The sequence below is a fragment of the Halichoerus grypus genome, chromosome 1 (genome assembly GCF_964656455.1).
Source record: "Halichoerus grypus chromosome 1, mHalGry1.hap1.1, whole genome shotgun sequence".
Taxonomy (NCBI): Eukaryota; Metazoa; Chordata; class Mammalia; order Carnivora; family Phocidae; genus Halichoerus; species Halichoerus grypus.
The window spans coordinates 209,986,785-210,007,370 of NC_135712.1; the positions used below are offsets into that span (position 1 = coordinate 209,986,785).

The 20,586-nt window shown below is 49.7% G+C and overlaps 1 protein-coding gene across 1 annotated transcript; it reads left to right on the forward strand.

The window, feature by feature from the left end:
- Window positions 1-5,186: 5,186 nt before the first annotated feature.
- LOC144379589 (mucin-16-like) lies at window positions 5,187-19,041 on the forward strand. The gene is made up of 4 exons (XM_078059498.1): window positions 5,187-5,192; window positions 16,812-16,979; window positions 17,529-18,563; window positions 19,036-19,041. Exons 1-4 carry the CDS (start codon window positions 5,187-5,189, stop codon window positions 19,039-19,041), a joined length of 1,215 nt encoding a protein of 404 aa, XP_077915624.1.
- The last annotated feature ends 1,545 nt before the right edge of the window (window positions 19,042-20,586 follow it).

A 20,586-nucleotide genomic window follows, 5' to 3' on the forward strand; every position in this document is an offset into this window, starting at 1 on the left:
TCATTGTGAGGCATCCACACAATGACCTGAATGGTGGGCGGGTTTGTACGGGACAACCCCACCACCTCCGATCCGATGGGGCGTGTCCCCCTGAGTTGTCCCCAAGCACGTAGCCACAAACAGAGGTTGTTTAACAGCCTTTGTCCCCGAAGCTCACTGCCAAGTCCGAAGCCAGGGTGCTTTTCGAGCAGGGTAAACTCCTGCTCCTGTCCCGGGGAGTGCTGGTCTCCTGGACTGTGGGTTGACACCCCTCCCCACTGCCCCGTCATTTCCAAGTACCTGGGACACCTCTCAGGGCAGGGATTCCCCTGGAATCAATCCAGACACGCTCCAGGACTTTTGACTTAAATGCTGGACAAGTCTCCCTTAATCCCTGGCAGAGGTGAAAAGAAATCTAAATCTAGCCCTCACAGGCTGTGTGTTCTTGGGCCAGACATTTAACCTCTCTGAGTTTCCATCTCCCCCAAGAGTAATTTTTTAAAACATTCCAGAGTTGGAGGAAATCCTTTCCTCACTCACCTCTCCCTCCACCTTGGACCCCATCCATGTTTTCCCACATCTGTATCCTGTGCTCTTTCCCTCCTTGCCTTGGGGCTGAGACACTCCAAGATCCCAAAGGACCTTAGTAACCATCATCTTGTATTGTGCACATCCTGTGTGCCGGGGACTCATGTCCCGGAAAAGAAGAAAGATTTGTTCATGTTTCCCCTGAGCCTCAAGGAACAGTCACCTTTCTTCCCAGTTACTGGATGGCCTCCCCGCAAAAGGAAGGTGATGGGTCCAGGCAGGTGGGGCAGCCCTGGGCTTCTTCGTGTCCAGCTTGTCACTTGATGTTCCCAGGGCTGCCCCCAGGTGGGCAGTTTGAGCAGGTGAATGAGCCCTTCCCACCTTCTGGGGCCTACACAGGGACCCACTCACTCTTGACAGTAGACTCCTGGCTGCCGACCCACCTTCTCTATCCGCATCTGCATGCTGTCCTGGATGCAAATGGTGGCGATGGGTCTCAGCCTGGACCTAGCCATCAGCTCTGGCACGTGCTCAGGCCAGTCTCCTGTTACTCAGATGTCCCCTTGGTGGGAACCAGTGCAGACAAGAAGAGGGAGTTTGAGGCCAGAGTCCCATCTGGGTTCTTCACGCTGCCCTCCACTCCTTGCGCCTGGGTGATGGGTCTTCCCCATCCCGGAGTCTAAGTGGTTCCCTATATTCGGATGACAAAGAGGCAACACAGGGGAGCAGTTAACAATACCGACACTGTTGCCCGAGAGCCTGGGTTCAAATCCCACCTCTGCCACTTCCTGGACAAGTGAGGTAACCTCTTTAAGCCTCCAGGTTCTCATCTATAATGTGATAATAAATGTGTGATTGAGTAGTTGTGAAATCTAGATTAAATTAGAAGATGCCTCCAAAATAGTGGTTCTCAAACTAGGTGTGAATTTTGCCCTCTGGGGGACACTGGCGGTGTCTGGAGAGATTTTTGGTTGTCACAACCAGGAGGGCAGGGGCTACTGACATCTGGTGGGGAGAGGCCAGGGATGCTGCTAAACATCCTGTCCTTGCTTCTTCCAATGCATCTTTTTTGCAAGAAGACTGCTATCCTCTGTGCTGGGATTCTTGCACTGGGGGCTGTGTGTTCTTGGGAATACTGGTCTTATCTCTGTCAGGACCTCTGGGAACATTTACACCAGTCTCTGGCTTCCGAGACCTGCCCCCGAGACCTCTCTGTGCTCCAACTGCATCCATCTCTTAACTGCTTACAAGATGGTAACCTGACCTACTCGGTCCTAAAAGTTCCTTGCGTTCTAGTGAGTTTTCACAGTCCCGACCCTTACTCTGTTTTGAGATTTCACTCCTTACCAGTTGGAAGACAGGAAGGCCAGTGTGTAACCTCGGCTTTGGACTCTAAACCAGAACCTTCTCAGAAAGAATTCTCCGTTCAGAGGAAGAGTGAGCTGATGTATGTCCCATGGCTCCTTGTATCTTCCATTGCCTCCTACAGAGACCATCCTGCCAAGCTCAATGGAAAGAGGGGGTGGAGGGGTAGCTGGTGACACTCTGGTCCTGGAGAGCTGTCTACCTTGGATATGGAAAAAAAATGATCTTGGTTATATTACCTCTGCATTCGGTTGTCCTGAGAAGGTAGAATTCTATGATGCCAGGGAGTTTGGTTGGGTGCCTTTCTATGTGTCAGATACTGTTTGCATATATTAATTCATTCAATAGTAAGAATTTTACAGGGTGATGGAGAGTCAGTGGGGCAACATATACAAAGAGAGGACCCGGCACGGAGATCTTGAATAATTTTTTATTTCATCATGATCATCTCTATCTCCATTATCCTCTACCCCTCTGATGGAGGTGGCAGCTTTCTGCGGGACAGATTATCTACAGATGTCTAAGGAAGCTGATGTCATCTTTAGCTCAGCACAAGATTTCTGTGAACAGTAGAGACTTAATATATGAATGGGCCAGTGAATTTTACTTTCATCCCACTGCTGTGATACGTATGCTCAGGTTGTGCTCTCATGGGTTGAAGTCATTCGTGCTTTGATTCATTCATGCAACAAATGGGTGCAAGACACTGATATGCAGGGGAGATGCAGATTCCAAAGGCAATTTCTACCCTTTAGAAGCTTCTGGTCTATTGCAGAGGCAATTTCTATCCTTTCGAAGCTTCTGGTCTATTGCAATATGTCACCAAATAATTGAGATACAGTAGCAATGCGGCTGAAGAGTTACACATTGGTGCTGAGAGCAGACAGGGGGATTCTCCCACTCAGGAAGGGCTCCTTTTAGGTTCTGGGATCCAATCTCCAATGTGACACCAGGAGGGTGTTTGAGAATTCAGTTCAATTCTGACACTATCTATCTATCTGTCTGGAGGTAGCATCAGGATTCCTCGGGTGGAGGGCTCCGTCTTACCAGACTGCTCCCCCCCTCCACCAGATGCCAGTTGCAAGCCCAGGCTGTTAGCTGTGCTTCTGAACAAGCTGCTACAAATTGGAGGTTCCAACAACCCCCTTCAGCTCAGGATACAAAATGCAAGACCAGGTAACTGACTATAAATTAGAGGTTCCCACAACCCCTCCTTGGGGGTTGCTAGAACAGCTCACAGAACTCAGAGTAACAGTTTACTTACTAGGTTACTGGTTTCTTATATAAGGATATAACTCCGAACAGCCAGATGGAAGAGACACAGAGGGCAAGGTATGGGGAGAGGGCACCACACTCCCATCTCCACGTGCTCCCAACCCAGAAGCTCTCCCAACCTGTCCTTTTGGGTTTCTATGGAGGCTTCCTGACATAGGAATGGTTAAATCATTGGCCACTGGCCATTGAACTCAACCTCTAGACCCTCTCCCCCACCCCTTGAAAGTTCCAATCCTCTAATCACTTGGTTGGTATCCGACTTCCCCCCACCCCACAGGCCCTGATCCTTAGGTGTTTTCCCCAAAGCCACCTCATTAACATAACAAAAGACACCTCGATAGCTCTCTTCACTTAGGAAATTCCAAGGGGTTTTAGGAGTTCTTTGCCAAAAGCAGGAACAAAAGCCAAATATATGCATTTCTTATTACAAATCACAATACCACAGCTTCAAAGAACACCTTCCAAAGGAGGAGATGATTGAGTTGTGTATTTTTAAAATTCACATTACAGAAGAAAAAAAAAATGAGCAGTGATATTTGATGTGGAAATGTTGGGGTTTAGAGCAAATGGTCAAGAAAGTATTCTAGAGATGTCTTCGGTGCAAAAAGGTGATTTTATTCAAGCACGGAGACAGGACCCGTGGGCAGAAAGAGCTGCACTGGGATCATGAGGGTTGGCTGATTATATACTTTCCAGTTGGGAGGGGGTTAGGGAGAGCGTCAGTCTCTAAGGTTTTCAGGACCTTGAGGAGTCATTTACTACTGTCTAGCACAACCTTAGTCATGAGACCCTGCAGAGGTCTATCAGGGGGCCGTATGCTTGGAAGGTGATTGCTAACATGTATCTCGGGCGTAGAGATGGAGTTTCCAAAGGAACTTTTATATGTTCAAGGAGACTAACAGGGTCCTGGATTTCGGGCTAATGTTAAGCTAAGACTGCCTCTTGCCCTTTGCAAAGTATTAACACGGAGGCCGCTAGGTTCCTAGAGGAAGGTCACTCTGCCTTTTTCAAGGATTTGTCAAGGGAATTTGTAAGGAACTTTTTTTTAATGTTTACATTTCTGTACATATGTAATGTTTACAGCCTCTCTCTTACAAAGTTAAAGATAAAAATAATCAAACTTCGATCACAATTTAAAAATAAAGTAATATACTAGTCAACAACAACAACAAATGCAGACTAACAAAAACATTCACTAAGACACTAAAATGATTTTTAAATAAACTAAGAAAAATCAAATGTTGAATTACTGTCATGTATCTTTCACAATACAGTTATAAATTAGAAACTCCAGGAGTTTGCCCCAAAACAGAACCTTAATCCTAGTTTGAGCAGGAGTATCAATTACTAATATACAGCCCCTAAAGGACATAATTGTATTTAATAATGATCTTTTTTTTTAATTATCGCAATACCTTTTTAATTTTTTTAATTTTTAAATTCAATTTAATTAACATATAGTATATTACTAGTTTCAGAGATAGAACTTAGTGACTTACCAGTTGCATATAACCCCCAGTGCTCAGCACAAAAAGTGCCCTCCTTAATGCCCATCACCCAGTGACCCCATCCCCCCACCCACCACCCCTCCAGCAACCTTCAGTTTGTTTCCTAGAGTTAAGAGTCTCTTATGGTTTGTCTCCCTCTCTGGTTTCATCTTGTTTTATTTTTTTCCCTCTTTTCCCCTATGATCCTCTGTTTTGTTTCTTAAATTCCACATATCAGTGAGATCATATGATAATTGTCTTTCTCTGACTGCCTTATAAGTTGTAAGGAAACTTACTTTTTTCCTTTTGTCTCTGTTCCCCACATCAATATTTATTTTCCTTCTCAGACTTTCCTGCAAATCCCAGCGGAATGAATGTGTGCACATTGTAGAACACAGGAAACTCAGTAAGGACAAAAGAATGAATACACTAGCTTGAACTGAATCTTGAGTGATGAATAGGTATTAATTTGTGAAAGACGAGAGTGATAACTGTGGACAGAGGGAAAGAGGAGTGCAGAATTATGACTTGTTTGGCTGGGGAACTGCAAGGATGTCGGTACGATTATAGAAGGTGACGGGAAGGATGTTGTGGGAGGTACAGTTGGGGCAAGTTTTTTGGACCTCAGCCTTCTTGACCTTTGGGGTCCAGTATTCTTTGCAGGGCGGGCTGGTCGGAGCCTCTGGGGTTTGTAGCAGCATCCCTGGCCTCCGCCACTAGGTGGCAGCAGAGCACCGCTTGTTGTGAAAACCCAAAAAGGTATAGCCTTTACCCAGTCCTTGGGGCCACAGCACTGAATGCACACGGACACACACAGGCACCCGTTTGAGATGTGAGGTTCCTGCAGGTGTGACCACGGTGAACAAAAGCGCCCTGTCTTACTTCCCCAGCTGAGACCATGACCAGAACCTCTGCTCCTGCAAGAGAGAACAGTCTGACTGTCACCTCGGCCTCCAGCCCTGACAGCAGGGCAACAGGCGATGCTCAGGGGTCCTCCCCCCACCCAGGGCACAGCACCAGCACCGCTGCCCCGGAGAGCTCTGAGCGCCCCAGGGCACCCCTTCCCGGCACCCCAACAGCCGCGGCACAGACCCAGGCAGGCTCGGTTCAGTCCACTGGTGAACCCCGGCACACGCAGTGGACAGAGGCAAACCCTGGAGTGGCATCAAACGTCACGGAAACAGCTGGGAGCCCTTCTCCTACTGTGGAAGTCCCTGGGCGCACCACTCCGAAGAGCAGCCCCCCCAAAGGAACTGCACCCATGGAAGCCAGACGTGGCCCCGTCACCCATCGGTGGACTGTCCCCACCGGGGTCATGGTGACAGAAAGCAGAAGCACAGGGAGTAGCCCGGCCACAACCGGCCCCCCCAAAAGAGCCACTTCATCTGAGACACATGCAGGTGTGAGTCAGACCAGGAAAAGTGCCCCCATCACCTCTCCAGCTGAGAGTACTGAAAGTACTCCAGGAGGTACGCACTCATCACCTGGATGCTTTCTCCTACCTCTCCCGAGACCTCGTCTAGGGAGACCCCAGATCCCAGGGAGCCGACGAGCCCGGGACTGACTCTGTCCGACACTGGACGTCCCTTGGCCTCCCCTGAGCCCGGTTCTGGGGGAGACAGCACGCTGACCTCCCGTGTGCCTCTCCTGTCACCTGCTTCCGGTCTGGGTGACCGAGGGTCCGGCTCCAGCACATTCTCAGTGCGGAGAGTTACCTCTTCTCTGACCACAGGGAGCCCTGGGGCCACAGAAAGAGCAGAGCCCAGCTCAGCTGTCCCTCTTCCCATGACACCAAGAAATACAACAGCAAGTTCTACAAGAGTCCCAAGTCCGACCTCTGCCCTGGCCCGTCCCTCTCCCTCAGGGGCAGGGACAGCAGGGAGGGTGCTCGCCCTCAGCACCTCCCCTGAAGCCCCGGACACACCCAGCACCCCCAAAGCCAGGACTCTGGCTTCAGAACGGTCAGGGGGCCCCACAGCCCTCAGCATCACCAGCGTTTCCAGAATGAAACCTTCCCTTTCTCCATCGCCCTCCTTGGCCTCGGAAGACACCCACGCAGACTCAGCGGGCCCTGAGTTTCCCGCAGCTTCCCGGTCATCTCAGACCCCCGCCTTTACTTCCGCGGCAGGGAGGTCACAGACCCGCACGAGCGTGGTTAATTATCCCACTGCCCTTCGCAACAGCGCCTGGCCAGACACCAGTCCCAAACTCGAGACAGAGTCCCCTTGGGCCCCAAGCGCCGTTCCAGCCACGGCCACTCCTCCTGCTGCTGCCGGTGTGGTTCCTACATCCAGTTCCCTAAACACCGGCTCCGTGGAAGGAATGTCTCCAAGGGCACCTTCCACGGCCACGCTCACGACACACAGCACGAGGGGCCCAGCCGCTGTCCGTGCCCCAGCATCCAGCAGGGTACAACCCGCAAGGGGAGGGGGCGGCGACCGAAGGTTGAGAACCACCCGCCTGCCCCCTGGAAGCACATCCCCGTCGGAGACATCCGCGGACGCAGCCCTGGCCACGGACGGGGTCCCAGTCTCAGCAACCGGGTCTCAGTCCACGGCTGCTGCCAGCACCGCGGGGAGGACAAGCCACTCGCTTGGCACGTTGTCTTTCGCCCTCCCTCCTGTGCCCTCTGGAGGGATGACGGTTTCTGGCAATGAAACCAGCCCACCTCTGACTCCAGAAACAATTCACTCACCTCCGGAGCCCAGCTCTACGAGAAGTCGCTGGCCCAGCCGTCCAGCCTCATCTCCTTCTGCTCCTGCTGCCAAAGTCTCAGCGACCACCATGTTTGTAGCCCAGGGAGTCTCCACAGGCGTGCTAACTGGCACAGCTGAGACTGGTACGTGGGACCTGCCCAACTTACCTTCTACGACGTCCTCATCACCCAGGAAGACCCGGGCCGGTGCCGATACAGGGAAAAGCCTGGGTACGTCAGCCCCATCAGTGAGGCTGTCAGAAGAGAGAGTCCCTACCTCCAGCATCCACCAGAATCAACGGACTCATCCAGCTTCGGCTCCAGAATACACACCGGTTCAGAGAGTCCCAGCACAGTGGTGAAAACTGGCTCTGACCCACCCCTCACCTCCCTCTCCGTGAAGACCACCACTGCCTGGGACTGACTCCGTCCGACACTGGACGTCCCTTGGCCTCCCCTGAGCCCGGTTCTGGGGGGAGGACACTAAGGAAATGTCTGACCCTTCTGGATCGCCCCCAGAAAAATGGACACTAAGGAAATGTCTGACCCTTCTGGATCACCCCCTGAGATGTCCGTTCCTGAAAAGACCAGAACCAGGGGTACCACACACGTCACCCTTCCAGATCCCAGAGAGACACGTCCGGCTCAGGTCTCCTCATCCCGCCCAGTGAAGGAGCTCAGAACCACGGACACCCATGCGAGAACAGAGTCCACCCGCCCAGCTACTCACCCTGAAAGCCCTAAAATCCCAAGGACGCCCGCTCCCGCCAGCCCAGCCACACCACGCACCAGCACGGACACAGTTGAACACTCCACTCAATCCCAGGGCACAGATCTGGCAGAAAAATCCCCTGGATTCGGGACACAGTCAACCCCAGGACCAGCGTCTGTGGCGGCCTCTGCCTCCTCTGGAAGCAGAACATGGGAACTGACCTCTGATGCCTCAGGTGAGTCCTTGACGCTGACAGCCAGTGAGGAGAACACAGTTGGCTGTGGGCTCTCACTTCGGCTCTCCCCGTGGCCCCGTGGCTGAGTACCCGCTCAACAGAGGACACGGCCTCAACTGCCCCTGACGTCTCAAGTCCAAGTTCATCCGAGACAACGTTTGCCTCGTCTACACCTGTACTTTGCCATGAACTTTCAAGTCCTGGAGTAGACACCAGTGCTTTCCAAAAAAAAGATTTGACCACGGTGGGCCAGCACCTGGGCGGGAGTGCAGCCACAGCCTCCCACCAGCTCAGCGTGGGCCCAGAACCAAGTGCATCCACCTCATTGATTGATTCACCCTCAAACACCACAGCCTGGGGGACAAGAAGCAGCACCGATGTGTCTGCATCCAGACTTGCAGGCCCCCCCAGCCCAGAAGCCGGGCAGAGCTCATCTCCACCCCTCCCCATTACTCCTCCATCGACAGAGCCCATGTCCCCAGCAGCACTCACCGCTTTGACATCCAAGAAAGGGCTCACACCATCAGAGGCAGCAAGACCGGTCGGCGCCATGTCTCAAGATGAGACAAGCTCACCCCCACGGTGGTCTACAGAGGCTCCTCGTCTCACTACCAGCTCTGCGGAACCCAGCAGAGGGGTGACTCAGACATCTGACCATGGAAAAACCACCGTCGATCTGGGAACAAGTTTAGTCGCCAAAGGGAGTAACTCATCTCTGTCTTTAACTCCAAGCACTCCTGGAAGGCAAAGCGGCCCCTGGTCAGAATCATCAGTGACCATAAGGAGAGTCGGGCCACGATCCTCTTCTTCAGCCTCTGATGTGTACCCCGAGGTGACCACTGCATTGGGCATTCCCCCCACAACGGGGGAAACTGCTTCCTCCTTGGCCTCTGTCCTGCTGGGCACGAGATCTTCCCCGTCTCCCCCGGTGGCCACATCTTCCGTGGGCACTGGGGAGGATGGGGGGACAAGCTCTACCATGCCACAGTCCAGCTCATCCTCTGGAAGGGGGATAAATTCCTCTATTTACACATCGCCCACCATTAGCAACAGTCCTGATTCTTTTGATCTGTCCACCACAGCAGTGACCAGGGCCTCTCCCTTAGATCCCACCGCTTCAACCTGGGTCTCTTCCTCAGCATTTACCAACATTCTGGCACAGACCAGCCACACTTCTTCCAAGACTAGAAACCCAGGGCTAGAGCACAGCAGCCTGGGAGTGGAGCCTGACCTGGCCAGAATCTCATCAGGAGCATTAACCTCTTCTGAAGCCGAGACAGAGCCCCCCCGGACATCCACCTCTGCACTGTCAGAGGCCCTACCCCACAGAGGTGAGGCTTCTGGGTCAGGAAGCACCTGTTCCTCATCCTGACAACTTGCCCCCACTCATGAGTAAGGACCCGCTGCCTCTGCCTTCTTGGAAATGCGTTTGTTTTCCTTGGTTGGTCATTGAAGATGGTAAGAAATCCCCTCCCCTTTTTTAACAGCCTGTTTTATTTTACTTGTATTGCTTCAGGATTCCGGCTGCAGGGAAATGTCCAGTTGGCCCAGATGGCCACTACAGCTCCCGGTATCTGGTTTTCTAGATCACTGTAGAAGTCGCCTGCGTATATCCAGAGTGTGGGATTGCTCATCCACATTGTGCTTTGTATTTTTTTTTAATTTTATTATGTTATGTTAGTCACCATACAATACATCATTAGTTTTTGATGTGGTGCTTTGTAGCCGTTCCTGATGAATATCACATTTTTTTAAAAAAAAGATGTATTTATTTATTTGAGAGAGAGTGCTCGTGAGTGGAGGGAGGGGCAGAGGGGGAGGAAGCGGGACAAGCAGACTGCGCTCAGCACAGAGCCTGACACAGGGCTTGATCTCACAACTCTGAGATCAGGACCCTGAGATCATGACCTGAGCTGAAACCAAGAGGCGGACACTTAACCGACTGCACCACCCAGGCGCCCCATGCATATCACATTTTTAAAAAAACTTTTTTTCTATTGAGGTAAAATACACAGCTCAGTGACATTAAACACATTCGCATGGCTCTGCAACTGTCCCCGCCATCCGTCTCCAGAACTTTTATATCTTCCCAAACTGAAACTCCATTCTCATTAATCACAAACTCTTCATTTTCCCCTTCTCCTTGCTTCTGAAATCACCATTCTATTTGTGTCCTCTATGAATTTGACTATTCTAGGGACCTCATATAAGTGGAATCATGTACTATTTGCCTTTTTGTGTCTGGCTTTATATTTCACTTAGTGTGATATTTTCAAGCTTCATCCATGTTGCAGCAGCTGTCAGAGTTTCCTTCCTTTTTAAGGCTGAATAATATCCCGTTGTGGATATATACCACCTTTTGTTTATTCATATATGATGGACATTTGGGTTGTCTCCACCTTTTGTCTATCGTGAATCATGCTGCTATGAACATTAGTGTACAAATCTCTGTTTGAGTCCTTTTAATGCTTTGGGGCAAATATTCAGTAGTGGAATTGCTACACGATGTGGTAGAATACTACATTTTTATGTGTAGGTTTTGAAACTTCTTCTCGGGTCACTCGTTCTCACCCAGATGAGAATCAGCCCATCATGACTAAGCTTCCCTAGGTATCCCTGATTGATGATCCTTCTCAGTAAGACTGGTGGGAATAGAAGTCTGTGGCTTCTGTGTCTGTCTCATCTCCCTGAGTTGACTGGTCACATCACCTTAGCTATCATTATCTATAAAGCAAACCGCTTCCCATCAGGAATCTGACAGTATTTCCTGACACTATCTAGTATATGCCCTCCACTATGTCCTGTTAGAATATCTGGCTTAAAGTCACCTGAGCAGCCATCTGCCTCACTCATACGCCTCTTTGACCAGCCCATTCTTTATAGAATAGACCAGCACTTTGATGCCCATGACCTCCAGACTTTATGTGGATTCTGTTGATGCTGGAACTAAAGAGACAAGAGGATCAATTACTGCCCATTAATACCTTATTCCATTGTGCTTGTTCATGGCACAATTCTTGTGCAGAGTTGGCATTCAAATCACCCCAAACCTACAGTCTCCTGTCTCTGCCCTTTGAATAACACCTCCTTGTAAATAATCTTTGTTTCCAAAGTGTTCACATGTTGATTTTTCTCAAGTGCATTCCTTCTAAACTGACCAATATCCATCCAAACCACCTGTCTCTCCTATAGGCACTGATGGGTCTGTGATGTCTATTACTAACTTCCCCACATATGAAACTTCCTCACGGCTGAACAGTGACCCTTCAACACCTGTGACAGTGGTTGACCATGCAGGTGTGATATTATAGCTGCTGCTTAACTTTGTCTTTCTAGGAAGCATGTTTTCTGTTCTCTGGCAAACTGTGCTATTGCTAGAACTAGTCTGAGAAGTTGGTACCACCTGGATTTCTCCTAAGATTGTAGGTCTCTTGGCCCTGTTTCTTCAATACAGATCTTAGGTATCTCTAAGAACACAAGAGATCATTCTGTGTTCGGGACATGTTCATTAGTGGATGGCTCTTACTAAAAGAAGTCCAAAACTATCATGATAAGAATTGATCAGTGATGGTTGATGGCTCTGGAATGATCCTTACATGGGAAAAAAACACCATCTTGGAAGATGTGATGCCATGAGAAAGTCAACTCTGTGTCCCAGAGGTTTATCTGAAAAAGAAATGGTTCTCTCTTGTCAGGAAGAAGTGATAGAGGTTTGGAGACTGACCTATTTTATAATCTAATTTTCCTTGCACTTAGTTTCTCTTTAAAAGCCGAACAGGAGTTTCCAAAATGGGAAATAATAAGAGAGGATAGATATTAAATTATGGCCTAATTTCTTAGAAATAATATTCAGTGGTCAAGGGTTTCAGATGGGGGACAGGGACCACGGGCAGGGGTGAATAAGGCCAAATATGGGGAAGGAGAAGTACATCTAGAAAAGGAGGGACAGACTCTCCCCCAGGTGGTCAGAAACAGGATTTGTTAAATGTTCTCTCAGGACAAGCTCAAAAGATATTAATCTAATAATCATGGAAACCTCACCACAATCATTAATACTTCCTAAAATCATGAGTACACTTTTTAGCAATGGAGGGCTGGGGGGACAACTATGCTGTATCACGTCACAACTTCTCCTGATGGCCAGCAGATGTTTGCTGAGACTTCAGGAGTAGACCAGACTGCCAACACTGTATGTTTCCATTACTTCTGAGAAGCCAAGCACACAGCCTTATGTAAATGATCCCTTTCTCGCTTCTCTGCCTGACCCTGCATCTACCTTGATCTTGACAACCAGGGAATACCCATCATCAGCAACTGTCACCAGGTCAACTGCTCAGAGGGATACAAGTTCCCAGGAGCTCATTCTGGAGCCTGAAACCATCTCTGTACAGGCCTTCTCTTCAGGGTCCAGGACAGATGGGGTCAAGCATCCTTGGATGGTCAGCAGCACAGAAGTAGTCATCATGGGAACACCAGTCCCTAGCAGCATGGAGGGCAAGCAGAGTTCTCCTTCAACTCTCACATGGCATTTACAATGTCAGGGCACAAGTCCCCAGTAGCAGTGACTCCTCCTGAAGGAAATCTGACTCTGAGTACAAGTTCCAAGGGACAGAGCTTGAAGGCTCCTACCCTACAGATGACTATGTCACCCATTTTCAGAAGTGACGTACCACTGACCACTGAGATGATGGGGGTCTTGGCCAACTGATGGGTCACTCACTCACCTGAGAGCACAGAAACTGGGAACAGTTCTCCAACTTGGATCAATACCTCAGCGGAGACACTAGCTGCTTCGGAGACTGCCACAGACACAGAGGGAACTCATCCTTTCACAGATGTAGTGGTGACCACTTCTGGGGCTGACCATGTTCTTCTGCTTCTACCCACTCAGAATCACACAAGCTCACACCACCAATGGTTACAGCCTTCACTATGGAGGCCGCCAGCCTTTACATTTCAGCCTCCATTTTTCCTAAGTCTGTAAGGACTGGGGCAGACTCTGGTTCCTCACAATCTCTTGGACTGAGGGAGAGTAGTACTTCTCAGGATTCCAGCACAGGCACAGACTCAGCATGGTCTTTTCCCAAATGTTCCATGATACTACTATTGAAATCACTGGGACTGAGTTCACTTTCTATGACAGAGTACCTAGCCCAGATTTACTCAGTCAATGGGTGACACTGACCTCCCTGGCAGAACCAACAGCAACCATTCTCTCTCCCTCCCACGGCAGATTCTTTACACATGACCTTCAACACACCAACAAGCCCATCTAGGACTATAGCAAATAGCACTCTTACTCTGGACACCACAACAACAACCTCCTGGGAAGTGTCCCCTCTGCTGAGACTCAGGGTTTTCTACTCTCACTGATGATCACTCCTAAGAACAGAGAGTTAGAGGCTCCATCATAGACAAGACCTTCTTTTGGAGAAGAGACCAAATCTCTGTCCTCCCTGGCACCTGCCTTAAGATCAACGTCAGCTTCTTCTGTTTCCTCCAAAGCAGAGAGATCCAGAACCCCTAATTCTCCTCTACCTGCCTCAGGACTAACACCATCCACACCATCCACAAACATTCAATCCTGGAAAACCACAGCTTCCCTAGGCCCTGGCTCCCCAGAAGATTCCTTCTGGTCCCTGAGCACTGCTGTGGGAGAAGACAAGGCCCCTGAGGTGACTTTTTTGGCCAGGCCACCAAAGGTCACCACATATGGTGTAGCTGTGACTCTAGCCACTGAGGAGAGCTCTCCTGATGTAGAGACCAGCTCAGCTCCAAGTCTCGATAACTCTATCCCATTTACAAGTAAGAACCAGTTCCTGACTTCCCTTGCTTTGGCATTCTGAGATTTGGTGGATACTATTCAATGAGGAGGAGAGAGAATTCCTTCTGAGAATGTCCTTCTGGTTCCACATATCTAGTAGGATCATTTACTTTCTCTATGTAACTAGTGACACTTTCAGCATCCTTGGGTCCAAATTCAGTTCCCTCCAGTCAGAGCCTACCTTTCCCCTCCCCAGATATGAAGTCTGCATGATGATAGTTATAAAAGAATATTAAATGAAAATGACAAAGTGCATAACCAAGACATATTATTTGCATGTGCTTACTAATTTGATATAATAATCCATGGTATAATCCTGATTTTAACATGGGAGGGAAAAATTAACCAATGGTGAATTCACATATTTATAGGTGATAGAGACAGAATATCACCAAATGCTTTTGCTTGAGACCAATCAATTCAGCAGTCCCACCATCAACAAGAAGCTCTTCTATAATTATGGTGCAGGCCATCTTGTGGGTTTGATTTTATGCCAACAAGAGAATTCTTCCTTGCAAGGTGCCTTCTCAGAGACAGATGAAGACATGGCTGAGCCAGTGTCTAGTGAAAGCATTTCTGTGTATGCACATCTTGAGGGAATGCTAGGTTGACACCTCAATCCTCTTATCCTTCAGGGACTCAGGAGTCTGTGGCAACCACCACCAGGGAGCTGAGTGAGGGAATATATGGAGGCACCACGTGGTCAACAGGTGACCCTGCACCTCTGGTGACTATCGTCAGCCTGGGTATGTATGATCGTCTGTGTATACTATGCTTAACACTAGTCTCTGGAGTAAAATAATTGATTGCCTGAGTCCTATGTGCTGGTACGTAATCAAAACTTTCTGCTATTGTATCCAGAAGCTATTGATAATATTTTTTATTTTTAACTTATTTTATTTAAATTCAATTAGTTAACATAGGGTGTATCATCAGTTTCAGATGTAGAATTCAGTGATTCATCAATTGCATATAACACCCTGTGCTCATTATATCACATTCCCTCCTTAATGCCCATTACCCATTTACCCCGTCTCCCCACCCATCTCCCCTCCAGCAACCAATACTTTTTATGGAGCATTTATTGATTTCTTTCTCTTTTTTTTTAAGTTTTTATTTATTTATTTTAGAGACATAGAGAGTGGGGGGAGGGGCAGAGGGAGAGAGAGGGAGAGAATCCTCAAGCAGACTTCCCACTGAACACAGAGCCTGACGCAGGGCTCGATACCAGGACCCTGAGATCATGACCTGAGCAGAAATCAAGAATTGGATGCTTAACCAACTGAGCCACCCAGGTGCCCTAGATTTATTGATTTCTAATATAAATTGCTCCTCTTTAGTAATTTATATGTTCAAGAGCCAATGACTTTAGCTTTAGGAACAGATATAGTGTCTCTACAAATCAGTTGACCAATTGTGAAGGGCTTTCCTAACTCAGACACCATCACTGAAGTCAGGGATTGCCATGAACAGGGAAAGGTACACTTGAGATGCTTGGTTTATTCTGTGGGACAATTCATAATTACAAGATGATTATAATACTATCCACTGTTACAATATTCAGTACATGGGCCGCAGGTGAGAGGTGTCCACTTAAGGTGCTTAAGTGGATGAATACAGCTGCCTGATTCCTGAAAGCAATCATTTGACATGTCTTTCTACGCTAGAAAGTAAAAATGCTCTGCCTTTCCTGATGAGAGGTGAAAGAATATGAAAATATATAGGAAGTAAGGTGCCTTGATCTACCTCTTCTCTTAACCTGTTAAAACCAAGCCACAGAGGTTTTAATTAAAATCACAGTTTTGAAGTCTAGGGGATAAAGGCAGATATCAGACTAAAATAGAATGATTAAAGGCTTGAAAAGGAGGAAAAACAGAGCAAAAGGTGGGAGAGTTTTCCCCTGTTCCTGGGTAGAATCTTCACCCTCCATTAGGACATGAGATGTGGTATATAGGTCCGCATGGAGGCCACACTGATATAGAAACGTAGGGTGCCAGAGGGAGCTCTGCGAGCCAGTAGACCAAGCTCATACACCCAACATTAGACACAAGGGTAGGACAATATGATTCCTGCCATCCGGAAGAGCAGAATATGTGCAGGTTTATAAGGAGAAAGGAAGGAGAATCAAAACCAGAAGAACCCCTTTTTTACGTCCTTGCATACTTCCTAACTGAAGGGCTGTTTCAGTTACAGGCCTGTCCACCAGAAGCCCAGGAACATCTGAAGATACCGCAAATCCAAGCTCCAAGGAGCCCAGCAGCAGCCTCAAGACCAGGACCACTGTGGGAACTTCTTTTAGGGAGACTCCAACAGAGACTGCCCCCACAGACACCACGATGGGACTGGCCACCCTTCAATCCCTGACCACAGGGAGTGGCAGCACCAGACTCCTTCGCTTGTCCACAGGAACTGTGGTGCCAGCAGAATCATCCACAGAAACGGTGGTAGTTACAAATAACATCTCACCCTCCCCATATCCAGTTGAAGCTCGGGCCACTATATACTCTGGGACACCAGAAGGGACAAGCCAGTCAAGAGGAACAATGTCTTTCCTCCACCGAGAGTCAACTTCCACAAGGAATGTCCAGCAAGTCAGCTCAGTCCTGACTTCTAAAACAACTGAAATAGACTTGTCCACATGGCTTGGTTCCACGGAAGGGACCGCAGTGGACAAGCATTTCCCTTCCAGCACATCTTCCACTGGCCTTCAGGACTCTGCAACAAGTTTAGTTATAACCCCCAAGGTAGCCACAAGCTCAGTGACAGAGAAATCTGAACTTAAAACCATGACGTGGGTCAGCAGCATGGTCGCTCCTTCCATTGCCTTCAGTAAAAGGGCAGTGACAGCTGAACAGCAGACAGGTGGATCTGTGGGGGAGGCTAGCCCATGGTCAAAGCGGACAGCTGGGAGTGACCCAACACTGAGTGCCTCCCCTGTGGACCCAAACACAGCTATTACCACCCCCCATTCGGATAGGTCAGAAGGCTCAGCCACTATCAGCCTCATCAGTGTGGCAAGAGAGAAAGCTGGCTCCTCTCTATCTGCTACCTCCCCTTTCGTGGGGCCCAAGTCTGAGTTAATCACAGGGTTGGAGACCACTGAAACCACATCTCCACCTGGGGCCCTTTCTGTGACATCATCTCCTGCAGAACTAACAAGCAAGGGTGGGGCCCTTACTGTGGAGATCATCCCCTCCAGCCCCAAGGGAGCAAGGTCAGTTTCAACTGTAATGCCTAGCCCAGAGAGGAAGTCTAGGACCACAGGCAGCACCCAAGCACCAGGGACCTCTCCATGGACTGTCACAGACACAGCTGCCCACTTCCATGTCACTGGTTTGCCCAAAAACAGTTCTACTGGGAGGACACTTGCTTCCTCAGCAGTGGCTATTGCAACAGCTGAACAAGAGGCAAGTGTATCTGTGGGTGAGGCTTATTCATCTGCTAACACATGGTCAGAGAAGACAACTGGGAGTGATCTGATTCATGGTGCATCTCCAGAGGCCACAGACACATTGCATCTAACCTCCATAGAACAAACCACATCACCATCTCTGACCTCTAAAAGCCAAGCCATTACCAGCTTCACCAATGCCTCAGGAGGAGTAATGAGCTCTTCACCATCTATCACATTTCCTTCAATGAGATCTAAGACTCTGGTGGCCACAAAAAGTGTAGCAACTAGTGATGCTGTCTCTACGCCTGGACAACTGTCACAGACCTCAACTCCTGCAGAAGTGAGCATCATGGGTGTAACCGCAGCCCCCACTCCAGATGTCTCCACCACCATCACCACCATGGGAACAAACTCAGTCCTGACTACCATGTCTAACCCAGAGAGGAGAGTGAGCACCCTGGCCACAGAGACCAGCATGTCTTCCCTAGAGCCTGCTTCCACCTGGTCACCTACAACTGCTTCTACCCCAACGTCAGGTCCCTGGGCCATAACAGACACTGGTTCTCCTGAAACAAGTTCTGCAATGGGCACAACTTCATCCTTAGCATCTAGCACTGAATCAGGTTCTCTATCTACTCCCCATGGCCTTGTGACTATCATTGGAACCAGCCTACACATTCCATCCTATGCTTCAGCTAAAGAGACGAAGTCCATAAATATGAGAACATGGAGTCCTTCAGACACATCTACATCTATGCCCATCTCAACAACTTCTGGTACTGAGACAATGGGCCCCTCACGTCCTCATGATTTAAGCACAAGTTGGACTACTGACCATCCAAATACAAAGACTGAACCTAATATCCTCCAATCCAATTCTCAGCCTGATTTTCTGCCCACTCTTGACTGGGCTACTGGGAAATCGGTGTCAACATCCACAACCACTACTTCACATCCTCAAGGGAACACATTTCAAGAAATATCTGTGGGGAACATGATAAGCCCAACTAACTCACAGATGCCAATCTTTGCAAAAGAAATTACAAGAGGGGTCACGAGTGATGAAATGGTAAGTCGTTCTACAATCATGTTAATAGGGAGGCCAGTACTCATCAGCAAAGAAGCAGAACACAGTATTAACGAGATTCCTGCCACAAAAGGTATAACTATGGCCACCGAAACAGGTCTCCCTGGGGCTACATCACAGAGCACAGGCGCCTCGGATGCATCAGCCACAGCCTCCTGGCCAGAGAGTCACACGGCTGGGACTCAGGGTTCTGCACACCCAGATGTAACCATAAGCATGGGCATAGGTCCTGAGGATGGGTCACGGACAAGCCCTTCCTCTGACCTAGACCTCACATCTCCATCCTCCCTGGTGCCTTCCCATGCCATAACATCACCTTCTCTGGTTTCCCCCACATCACAAGCCAGGGGCCTTTCTCCACCTGTTCCCGCCACCTCACCTGGCACCCGTGGCACGCTGGGCACCACTGGCACATTGAGCACAAGCTTGGGAAATGTGACATTTTCACCTTCAGATTTGAGCAGCACCTCAGTTGAGACCCGGGTAATTTCAGAAGCCTCTACCGCTACAGAGGGACTCCACTTTTCCGGGAACACAGCAGTGACCAATGTGGGGACCATCACTTCTGCACAGGAATCCCAGTCCTCTGCCCCAGCGGGCTCAGAGACACCGAAAGGCACCACTCCAACCGTCACCTCTTCCCTCAGTGGGGATGCCACGGTTTCCACACGAATGGCTGGCCTTTCTGAAACCACAGAGTTGGAGACACAGTCAACGTCATCCCTTGCCCCAGAACTGGGGGACACCAGCGCCTCCCGGCATACCGTCATGGCCTCAGAGAAAGTCACTATCCCTTCCGTAACGTCCACTGATACTGCCGATGAGGCCTCCAGGTCTGACGTCATCTACTCTAGCAAGACATCCATCCCTGGCCCTGCTCCATCCACGCTGTCACCAGACATGCCAACAGCAATCAACACAAGGCTGTCTACCTCCCCGGTCATGACAGAGTCCACAGCCGTAACCATGGCCACCGAAACAGGTCTCCCTGGGGCTACATCACAGAGCACAGGCGCCTCGGATGCATCAGCCACAGCCTCCTGGGCAGAGAGTCACGCGGCTGGGACTCAGGGTTCTGCACACCCAGATGTAACCATGAGCATGGGCACAGGTTCTGAGGATGGGTCACGGACAAGCCCTTCCTCTGACCTAGACCTCACATCTCCATCGTCCCTGGTGCCTTCCCATGCCATAACATCACCTTCTCTAGTTTCCCCCATATCACAAGCCAGGGGCCTTTCTCCACCTGTTCCCGCCACCTCACCTGGCGCCCCTGGCATGCTGGGCACCACTGGCACATTGAGCACAAGTTTGGGACATGTGACAAGTTCACCTTCAGATTTGAGCAGCACCTCAGTTGAGACCCGGGTAATTTCAGAAGCCTCTACTGCTACAGAGGGACTCCACCTTTCCGGGAACACAGCAGTGACCAGCGTGGGGACCATCACTTCTGCACGGGATTCCCAGTCCTCTGCCCCAGTGGGCTCAGAGACACCGAAAGGCACCACTCCAACCGTCACCTCTTCCCTCAGTGGAGATGCCACGGTCTCCACACGAATGGCTGGGCTTTCTGAAACCACAGAGTTGGAGACACAGTCAACGTCATCCCTTGACCCAGAACTGGGGGACACCAGCGCCTCCCGACACACCATCATGGCCTCAGAGAAAGTCACTGTCCCTTCTGTAACGTCCACTGATACTACCGATGAGGCCTCCGGGACTGACGTCATCTCCTCTAGCAGGACACCCATCCCTGGCCCTGCTCCGTCCACAATGTCACCAGACATCCCCATGGCAATCAACACCACGCTGTCTACCTCCCCGGTCATGACAGAGTCCACAGCCGTAAACATGGCCACCGAAACAGGTCTCCCTGGGGCTACATCACAGAGCACAGGCGCCTCGGATGCATCAGCCACAGCCTCCTGGGCAGAGAGTCACGCGGCTGGGACTCAGGGTTCTGCACACCCAGATGTAACCATGAGCATGGGCACAGGTCCTGAGG